This window comes from Anolis sagrei, chromosome X (assembly GCF_037176765.1).
Source record: "Anolis sagrei isolate rAnoSag1 chromosome X, rAnoSag1.mat, whole genome shotgun sequence".
Classification (NCBI taxonomy): Eukaryota; Metazoa; Chordata; class Lepidosauria; order Squamata; family Dactyloidae; genus Anolis; species Anolis sagrei.
Window position 1 is genome coordinate 51771498 of NC_090034.1, and position 11004 is coordinate 51782501.

An 11004-nucleotide genomic window follows, 5' to 3' on the forward strand; every position below is an offset into this window, starting at 1 on the left:
CTCAGAACCTCAGCCACTGATTGAGGTTCTGAGGTTTTTTTTTTTTTGCCTGCCACTTTTGGACTCTCATTTGCTGAGGTTCAAGTATATCTGTAGATCTCTGTAGATCTTAGGAAGCTATTTCTTGATTTAAGGCAGTGTTTCTCAACCTGGGGGTCGTGACCCCTGGGGGGGTCACGAGGGGGCGTCAGAGGGGTCACCAAAGACCATCAAAAAACACAGTATTTTCTGTTGGTCACGGGGGTTCTGTGTGCCAAGTTTGGCCCAATTCTATCGTTGGAGTTCAGAATACTCTTCGATTGTAGGTGAACTATAAATCCCAGCAATTACAACTTCCAAAGGTCAAGGTCTATTTTTCCCCAAACTCCACCAGTGTTCACATTTGGACATACTGAGTATTTGTGCCAAGTTTGGTCCAGATCCATCATTTTTTGAATCCACAGTGATCTCTGGATGTAGGTGAAGTACAACTCCAAAATTCAAGGTCAAAATTCAAGGCCTTTGGGCACTCCGGCAATTAAATCAGACAATCAGGTGAGTAAGACCAGCAGGATTGATGAAGTGGAACGTAAAACTAGATCTATGAGTAGCGAACGCTGACCATGTAAGAGGAGAAACTGGCTTTGTATTTGGTATTATTGATTTTATGGTTATAATGTATATTTGGTGTTAACTGTGTATTGATGTAATTTTGTGTTTGATTGTTTTTATGATGCAGGCATCAAATTGTGCCTTGCTTTTGTAAGCCGCCCTGAGTCCCCTTCGGGGTGAGAAGGGCGGGGTAAAAGAACCCCAAATAAATAAATAAATAAATAAATTCCCGACTCATGTTTTGAACTTACAACCAAACTTCTCCTACAAACTGCCCTAATTCCTATTATATCTTACCATAAACTCTATATTGGCTTGATGTTCCTCCAGCATCTTATGGCGGAGGTTACCTCCGACTGTTGGTTCTTCCTTTTCTTTCCCGACCGCACGGTCCTGAAATTGCCCTCATTTCCCCGTCTGGAGCCTTGAGCAACAACTTCCTCTCCGTTGAAGAGGAAGAGGCCACCTTACAACGCCAGCATTCATTCTGGAGGGTAGATCCAGTTCCTTGCTCTTGGATACTTTAGGCTTTTTTTGGATCCTGAACGAGGATGAAAACCCCGAAGAGACGAGTCCTTCTCGTGCTCCAAGCAGGTAAACACTTAATATATTTCCCCCCTCAATTGGGATGGATTCAAAAGACTCAAAGCAGCTTTTGGATGGTTCAATATATGTTTCAAAATATGGGGTATATAAATTGACCTTCAGGTGTATACCGTTTAGATGGATGGTTCATAGAGTGTAGCATTTATTCTTCCTTTGCCAAAATTTGCCTGCTTGGACTCTCCTGCCTTTCTTCCTCTTCCAACGGTTTCCTCACCTGGCCTCGCTTCACCCAACCGTTTCCCGTTTTTAGTATTATGATTCTGAAGCAACCAGGGTGACATTGCAAATGAATGGTCCATACTTTTTCTAGCCCAACTACCCTGAATGGGTCACAATGAACTCTAGAAAGACGGAGGGAGGGAGAGATGTATATATGGATGGATACAATAGAGGATGAATGGATAGACAGACAACCTCTGAGGATGCTTACCACAGATGCAGGCGAAACATCAGGAGAGAATGCTTTTGGAACATGGCCATACAACCCGAAAAACTTACAACAACCCAGTGATTTAGCCATGAAAGTCTTCGACAGATCAATCAATTGATCAATGGCTAGATGGATGGACGAAAGGATGGGTGGATAGAGCAATAGATCGGTGGGTGGATAAATGGATGGACGGACAGACCGATAGATATATCAATTGATCAATGGCTGGCTGGCTGGCTGGATAAATAAATTGATAGGTGGGTAGATAGATAGATCAATGGATAGAGAAACCAATGAATAGATAATGGGTGAATGGATGGACAGACTGACCAATAGATAAATGGATGGATAGATCAATAGATAAGTGGATGGATAGATAGGTGGACAGATGGATCAGTGGGTGGATGGACAGGTGGATTGACAGGCAGTGGGTAGATGGATCAATGGGTAGATGGATGGATAGACAGATGAAAAGTTAATGGGTTGATAGATAGATCAATGGATGAACAATGTATTGTCGAAGGCTTTCATGGCCGGAATCACTCAGTTCTTGTGGGTTTTTTCGGGCTATATGGCCATGTTCTAGAGGCATTTCTCCTGACGTTTCGCCTGCATCTATGGCAAGCATCTTCAGAGGTCTGCTGGAGCTGGGAAAAAGGGGTTTATATATCTGTGGAATGACCAGGGTGAGACAAAAGGCTTTTGTAAGTTGGGCTAGGTGTGAATCTTTTCAACTGACCACCTTGATTAGCATACAATGGGCTGACAGTGCCTGGAGCAAACTCTTCTTGAAAGGTGATTAGATGTCCCTGCCTGTTTTTCTCTCTGCTGTTTTAATTTTAGAGTTTTTTAATACTGGTAGCCAGATTTTGTTCATTTTCATGGTTTCTTCCTTTCTGTTGAAATTGTCCACATGTTTGTGGATTTCAATGGCTTCTCTGTGTAGTCTGACATGGTGGTTGTGAGAGTGGTCCAGCATTTTTGTGTTCTCAAATAAAATGCTGTGTCCAGGTTGGTTCATCAGGTGCTCTGCTATGGCTGACTTCTCTGGTTGGAGTAGTCTGCAGTGCCTTTCATGTTCCTGGATTCTTGTTTGGGCGCTGCGTTTGGTGGTCCCTATGTAGACTTGTCCACAGCTGCATGGTATACGGTAGACTCCTGCAGAGGTGAGAGGATCCCTCTTGTCCTTTGCTGAACGTAGCATTTGTTGGATTTTCTTGGTGGGTTTGTAGATTGTTTGTATGTTGTGTTTCCTCATCAGCTTCCCTATGCGATCAGTGGTTCCCTTGATGTATGGCAGGAACACTTTTCCTCTGGGTGGATCTTCATCTTTACTCTTGTGGCTTGTTCTTGGTCTTGCAGCTCTTCTGATGTCTGAGGTGGAGTATCCATTGGCCTGGAGAGCCCAGTTGAGGTGGTTCAGTTCATCTTGGAGGAGGTGGGGTTCGCAGATTCTTTTTGCACGGTCTGCCAAGGCTTTAATGGTGCTTCTTTTTTGACTTGGGTGATGGTTGGAGTTTTTATGTAGATATCTATCTGTGTGTGTGGGTTTTCTGTAAACGGTGTGACCCAATTGTTGATCAGGTTTGCGGATGACTAGGACATCTAGAAAAGGCAGTCTTCCTTCCTTTTCTTTTTCCATAGTGAACTGGATGTTAGGGTGGATGCTGTTAAGATGTTCCAGGAACCTGTTGAGTTCTTCATCTCCATGGCTCCAAATGGTGAAAGTGTCATCCACATATCTGAACCATATAGTGGGCTTTTTGGTTGCTGTTTCAAGAGCTTGTTTTTCAAATTGTTCCATGTAGAAGTTAGCTATGACTGGGCTGAGAGGGCTCCCCATAGCTACTCCATCTTTCTGTTCGTAGAATTCATTGTCCCACTGAAAATAGCTGGTGGTGAGGCAATGGTGAAACAGCGCCGTGATGTCTTCTGGGAACCTCTGGTTGATGAGTGCCATGGTGTCTGCAACTGGGACCATGGTAAATAGAGACACCACATCGAAGCTGATCAGTTTGTCATTTGGATTTAGCTTGAGATTGCTGATTTTTTCAATGAAGTGGGCTGAGTCCTTGATGTAGTGTGTTGTGAGCCCAATGTGGCTTTGTAACTGTGCAGCAAGAAATTTGGCTAAGTCATATGTGGGGGACAATGAATTCTACGAACAGAAAGATGGAGTAGCTATGGGGAGCCCTCTCAGCCCAGTCATAGCTAACTTCTACATGGAACAATTTGAAAAACAAGCTCTTGAAACAGCAACCAAAAAGCCCACTATATGGTTCAGATATGTGGATGACACTTTCACCATTTGGAGCCATGGAGATGAAGAACTCAACAGGTTCCTGGAACATCTTAACAGCATCCACCCTAACATCCAGTTCACTATGGAAAAAGAAAAGGAAGGAAGACTGCCTTTTCTAGATGTCCTAGTCATCCGCAAACCTGATCAACAATTGGGTCACACCGTTTACAGAAAACCCACACACACAGATAGATATCTACATAAAACTCCAACCATCACCCAAGTCAAAAAAGAAGCACCATTAAAGCCTTGGCAGACCGTGCAAAAAGAATCTGCGAACCCCACCTCCTCCAAGATGAACTGAACCACCTCAACTGGGCTCTACAGGCCAATGGATACTCCACCTCAGACATCAGAAGAGCTGCAAGACCAAGAACAAGCCACAAGAGTAAAGATGAAGATCCACCAGGAGGAAAAGTGTTCCTGCCATACATCAAGGGAACCACTGATCGCATAGGGAAGCTGATGAGGAAACACAACATACAAACAATCTACAAACCCACCAAGAAAATCCAACAAATGCTACGTTCAGCAAAGGACAAGAGGGATCCTCTCACCTCTGCAGGAGTCTACCGTATACCATGCAGCTGTGGACAAGTCTACATAGGGACCCCCAAACGCAGCATTGCCCAGACACGCATCAAGGAACATGAAAGGCACTGCAGACTCCTTCAACCAGAGAAGTCAGCCATAGCAGAGCACCTGATGAACCAACCTGGACACAGCATTTTATTTGAGAACACAAAAATGCTGGACCACTCTCACAACCACCATGTCAGACTACACAGAGAAGCCATTGAAATCCACAAACATGTGGACAATTTCAACAGAAAGGAAGAAACCATGAAAATGAACAAAATCTGGCTACCAGTATTAAAAAACTCTAAAATTAAAACAGCAGAGAGAAAAACAGGCAGGGACATCTAATCACCTTTCAAGAAGAGTTTGCTCCAGGCACTGTCAGCCCATTGTATGCTAATCAAGGTGGTCAGTTGAAAAGATTCACACCTAGCCCAACTTACAAAAGCCTTTTGTCTCACCCTGGTCATTCCACAGATATATAAACCCCTTTTTCCCAGCTCCAGCAGACCTCTGAAGATGCTTGCCATAGATGCAGGCGAAACGTCAGGAGAAATGCCTCTAGAACATGGCCATATAGCCCGAAAAAACCCACAAGAACTGAATGGATGAACAGATCAACCAATGGATAGATGGGTGGATAAATCAATAGATAGGTGGATGGATAGATCAATAGGTAAGTGGATGGATAGATAGGTGGACAGATGGATCAGTGGGTGGATGGACAGGTGGATTGACAGGCAGATCAATGGGTAGATGGATGGATAGACAGATGAAAAGTTAATGGGTTGATAGATAGATCAATGGCTGAACAGATCAACCAATGGATAGATGGGTGGATAAATCGATAGGTGGATGGATAGATCAATAGGTAAGTGGATGGATAGATAGGTGGACAGATGGATCAGTGGGTGGATGCACAGGTGGATTGACAGGCAGATAGATCAACAGGTAGATGGATGGATAGACAGATGAAAAGTTAATGGGTTGATAGATCAATGGATGGATGGATGAACAGATCAACCAGTGGAAAGATGGGTGGATAAATCAATAGACAGGTGGATCGATAGATCAATAGGTAAGTGGATGGATAGATAGGTGGACAGATGGATCAGTGGGTGGATGCACAGGTGGATTGACAGGCAGATAGATCAATGAGTAGATGGATGGATAGATAGATGAAAAGTTAATGGGTTGATAGATAGATCAATGGATGGACGGATGGATGAACAGATCAACCAATGAATAGAAGGGTGGATAAATCAATAGATAAGTGGATGGATAGGTAGATCAAAGGATAAAAAGATCAAAGGATGGACCAATGGATAGATGGGTGGATAGATCAATGAATAGGTGGGTGAATAGATAGATGGATCAGTGAGTGGATGGATGGATAAACTGACCAATGGATAGATGGATTGATAGATAGATGGATCAGTGGGGAGACAGATGGATTGATGGACAGATGGATGAACAGACAGATAGATCAATGGGTAGATGGATGGATTGGTGGATGGATAGATAGATGAAAAAAAATAAAAGGGCTGATAGATAGTTCAATGGATGAGTGGATGAACAGACCAAACAATGGATAAATGGGTGGGTAGATCAATGGATAGGTGGATGGATAGATCGATCAATGGAGAAAAGGATCAATGGATGGATAGACGGACAACTGACCAATGGACAGATGGATAGGTGGATAGATGGATCAGTGGGTAGATAGATGGATTGATGGACAGATGGATGGACAGAGAGATAGATCAGTGGGTAGATGGATGGATTGGTGGATGGATAGATAGATGAAAAGATAAACAGACTAATCAATGGACTGATGGATGGATGGATGAATTTATAGATAACCTTCTCGCCTTTCCGGTAGGCCTGTGGTTTGCCTCCTTCGCTATGGGGAGCTGGATCATCGGGGGCCAGGAAGCCAAGCCGCATTCATGGCCCTTCATTGCCTCCATCCAACTCAATGGGGAGCACTTCTGTGGCGGATTCTTGGTGCGGCGCCGGTGGGTCCTGACCGCTGCTCACTGCCTCATTCCCCGGTATGTCAGAGTGAGAAAGCACCACACAAACAGCTCTGTGGGTCATGTTGTATGATGTGTGGCTATGTAAACACATACATACTGTTTGTGACCCTTTCCCGCAGGTTGCCCATGGTGCGTGTGGTGCTGGGCGCCCACTCTCTCAAGATGCCTGAGGCCTCTCAACAAGCCTTCAGCATCCAGGAATCAGTGGCCCACCAGAACTATGACCCTGTGACAGTCCGGAACGATATCCGCCTACTCAAGGTACGGGCCGCAAACCTGGATCTGCAAACACAGAGCAGGCAAACGTTATTTCTTTGTGTGAGAAAAAGCCAAAGCTCAGGATGGACTCAGAGAGGTTAAAACAATGTAAAAGGCTTTATTTGTTATGGCCATAAACAAGGAAATGGGTAGGGCCACCGCAGTACAAGAAATTTTGACTACTCTAAATTGATTCAAGTCTTCAGGGCCAGATAATAGAGCAGAGGATGTAATAGAGTAGCGTGTCTTAACCTGGGGGTTGGGACCCTTGGGGAGAGTCATGAGGGGGTTTCAGAGGGGCCACCAAAGATCATCAGAAAACCCTGATGGTCTTGGAAACCCCCTTGGCAGAGAAGGCTGAAGATCTCTCCGCCTGTCCCTCCGCAAATCCTCCCATCAAAATCCTCCCATCAAAAGCCTGGATGCTTGCCATAGATGCAGGCGAAACGTCAGGAGAGAATGCCTCTAGACCATGGCCATATAGCCCGAAAAAACTACAACAACTCTTCCAATACTTTCTATTGGTCATGAAAGTTCTGTGTGCCAAGTTTGGTTCGATTCCATCATAGGTGGAGTTCAGAATGCTCTTTGATTGTAGGTGAACTATAAATCCCAGCAACTACAACTCCCAAATGACAAGATAATTCCCCCAACCCCACCAGCATTCTCATTTGGGTATATAGAGTATTTGTCTCAAATTTGGTCCAATGAATGAAAATGCATCCTGCATATCAGATATTTACATTACGATTCATAACAGGAGCAAAATTACAGTTATGAAGTAGCAACAAAAATAATTTTATAGTTGGAGGTTACTGCAGCATGAGGAACTATATTAAAGGGTTGCAGCATTAGGAAGGTTGAGAAACAGCGCAATAGAGGAAAAGCAAAGGTAGTACAGGAATATATGGCTAATCTAAATTGTTTCAACTCTCCAATGTCAGAAAATGGAGCAGAGAATGCAACAGAGCAGGAGTCTATTGTACACCCCTAGTAAGCTCTTATGCAGGATGGCCATCTGTCAGGGGTGATTTGAATGCAATATTCCTGCTTCTTGGCAGAATGGGGTTGGACTGGATGGCCCAGGAGGTCTCTTCCAACTCTTTGATTCTATGACAGCCATACTCATAAATAACATGGGTTTCTCAGAAACAAAAAATACACACTTCTGCCACTAGATGGAGACAAAGGACAACCTTAACAAGGTTCTGCCACTAGATGGCGACGAAGTCCAACCTTTCCTTCCTTTTGCTGTTCTTTTTCCAGTTGAACCAGTCTGTCCAATTCAACCAGGAGGTCAAGCTCGTTCGGCTCCCCCGAAAAAACAGCCTCCTCCTCCCTGGCGTCACCTGCAAAGTGGCTGGTTGGGGGGACATCACAAATTTTGGAACGATTCCCTCCAAGCTGATGGAAACCAACGTGACTGTGATCGACAGGGGCGCCTGCAATGCATCGTGGGCTGGCCATGTCTATAGCAAGATGTTTTGCGCCTCCCACAGCAGTCCAACTCTGCGCGGCTTCTGCTCAGTGAGTCTCGGGACAGAAATCCATTATTATTGTTATTATTATTATTATTATTATTATTATTATTATTATTAGAAACACAACAAGATGAGTCCACAGCAAACAACATCGCTCTGCTGGCTGTTGTATTGGATCACACGTCGGACACTTCCCAAGTGTCTAGGACTGTGTGATGTATCGGCGAACAATGCGTGCAGATCCCAGTAAGGTGGCCTTCTGCAGCTGGCAAATGGTAATTTTGTCAGCGCCGATTGTGTTAAGTGCAGGCCAAAGTCTTTAGGCACTGCACCCAGTGTACCGATCACCACTGGGACCACCTTGACTGGTTTGTGCCAGAGTCTTTGCAGCTCGATCTTTAAATCCTCATATCGTGTCAGGTTTTCCAGTTGTTTCTCTTCAATCCTGCTGTCACCTGGGATTGTAACATTGACAATCTGTACTTTGTTTTTTAACACGATTGTGAGGTCAGGAGTATTGTGCTCCAAAACTCTTGTCAGTCTGAATTCGAAAGTCCCAGAGTAGTTTGACGTGTTCATTATTATTATTATTATTATTATTATTATTATTATGTATTTATACTCCATTTTCTCACTCCCAAAGGAGACTCAAAGCAAGTGTGACCCTCGCCCCGAAGCTGCATAATGCATCCTACATATCACATATTTGTTAAGTTTTGTTAAGTTCTGAAATTTTCACCACCCAAAATTCAGAAAGACTTTAGAAATGAAGCACCAGTGCCCTTGTTTTTTGGAAGGAATTTAGAACCATTTTAATGCCTATTGCATAAGTACATAGTCGTTTCCGGGGCTTCAAACCCAGGCCAACCTCATCAAGGCCTCTCTCTCTTTTTTTCCTAGGGGGACTCTGGGGGGCCCCTTTTGTGTGGGGCCCGAGTGCATGGCATTGTCTCCTTCAACGGGAGGAGGTGCGGGGACCGCCGGCGCCCCGATGTCTACACTCAGGTCTCCAAGTACATCTCTTGGGTCCGTCATGTCATCAAGACAGTTTGATTGCCAGCAGTTTTGGGATCCCACCAGAAGCCACCTGCCCCCCTTCCTTTGGAAAGGAAAATGCTGTAAGCTCTTGGATTAAAGCATTAGAATAAACATTTAAAGCTCTGCAAGACTCTGTGTCTCTGTCAAATTCTGCTCTTCACTGTCCGTCTACTGGCAGGTACCTTTGCATTTACAGTTCCCTATCTGTATTATCTATAACATGTTGTTGTTCTAGAACTCCAATATGCTGGTGATAACGTAGTCTGTGCGTATTCAGAAGATGATCTACAGGCCACTCTAAACACCTTTGCAGAAGCATACGAGAAGCTTGGCCTCTCACTGAACATTGAGAAAACCAAAGTGCGCTTCCAGCAGTCACCAGCCAATCTCTCTGTAATGCCAGAAATACAGCTTTATGGTGTACTACTAAAAAATGTTGACCATTTCCACTCCCTTGGCAGTCACCTCTCCGCAAAAGTCAACATTGACACTGAAATACAACACCGCCTGAGCTCTGCGAGTGCAACATTTTCCCAAATTAAGCAGAGAGTGTTTGAGAATCGGGACATTCATAGGGAGACCAAGGTACTTGTTCATAAAGCTGTTGTCCCCCCAACCCTGCTATACGCCTGCGAGACGTGGACTGTGTACAGACGTCACACGCAACTCCTGGAACGATTCCATCAGCACTGCCTCTGAAAAATCCTGCAAATCTCTTGGTAAGACAGGCGGACAAAGGTCAGCATGATGGAAGATGCAAAGACCACCAGCACTGAAATAATGTTCCTATGCCATCAACTCTGCTGGACCGAAGGCCACGTTGTCCAAATGTCCAAAGATCACCGTCTCCCAAAGCATTTATTATATTTCCAACTCAAGAATGGGAAACATAATGTTGGTGGACAGGAAAAGTGATTGAAAGATGGGCTTAAAGCCAACCTTAAAAACTGTGGCATAGACACCAAGAACTGGGAAGCCCTGGCCCTTGAGCATTCTAACTGGAAGTCAGCTGTGACCAGCAGTGCTGCAGAATTCAAAGAGGCATGAATGATGGTCGAAAGTGAGAAATGAGCCAAGAGGAAGGAGGTGCATCAAGCCAACACTGTCCAAAACCGCCTTCCATCTGGAAACTGTGGAAGAACATGTGGGTCAAGAAAAGGGCTCTAACAGTCACCTACAAATCCACTGCCAAGACACTACACTTGAAAGGCCATCATACTCGGACAACAAAGGATCACCTAAATAAGTATCTGTATATCGATAGATAGATACTCTTGCCTTTACTTATATCTTAAGTATATCTCTATCTGTGTATCAATCGATCGATCAATAAATATATAGAGTTCCTTAAGTTTATCTGTATCTGTGTATCAATCGATCAATCAATAAATATATATAGTCCCTTAAGTATATCTGTATCTGTGTGTCAATCGATCGATCAATAAATATATATAGTTCCTTAAGTATATCTGTATCTGTGTATCAATCGATCGATCAATAAATATATATAGTTCCTTAAGTATATCTGTATCTGTGTATCAATCGATCAATAAATATATATAGTTCCTTAACTATATCTGTAACTGTGTATCGATCGATCAGTCAATAAATATATATAGTTCCTTAACTATATCTGTATCTGTGTATCGATCGATCAATCAATAAATATATATAGTTCCT

At 43.8% G+C, this 11004-nt stretch overlaps 1 protein-coding gene across 1 annotated transcript; it reads left to right on the plus strand.

The window, feature by feature from the left end:
• Positions 1-805: 805 nt before the first annotated feature.
• LOC132781132 (serine protease 57-like) lies at positions 806-9413 on the plus strand. The gene is made up of 5 exons (XM_060785112.2): positions 806-1185; positions 6391-6562; positions 6667-6808; positions 8072-8332; positions 9187-9413. The coding sequence occupies exons 1-5, from the start codon at positions 1143-1145 to the stop codon at positions 9337-9339; spliced, it is 771 nt and encodes a 256-aa protein (XP_060641095.2). The 5' UTR covers positions 806-1142; the 3' UTR covers positions 9340-9413.
• Positions 9414-11004: the final 1591 nt, after the last annotated feature.

Excerpts from the sequence above, each read along its gene's own strand:
- LOC132781132 (XM_060785112.2), top strand. The coding sequence starts at position 1,143 with ATGAAAACCCCGAAGAGACGAGTCCTTCTCGTGCTCCAAGCAG. Across the intron at positions 1,186-6,390 it reads CCTTCTCGTGCTCCAAGCAG|GCCTGTGGTTTGCCTCCTTC; the intron begins GTAAACACTTAA and ends CCTTTCCGGTAG. Across the intron at positions 8,333-9,186 it reads CTCTGCGCGGCTTCTGCTCA|GGGGACTCTGGGGGGCCCCT; the intron begins GTGAGTCTCGGG and ends TTTTTTTCCTAG.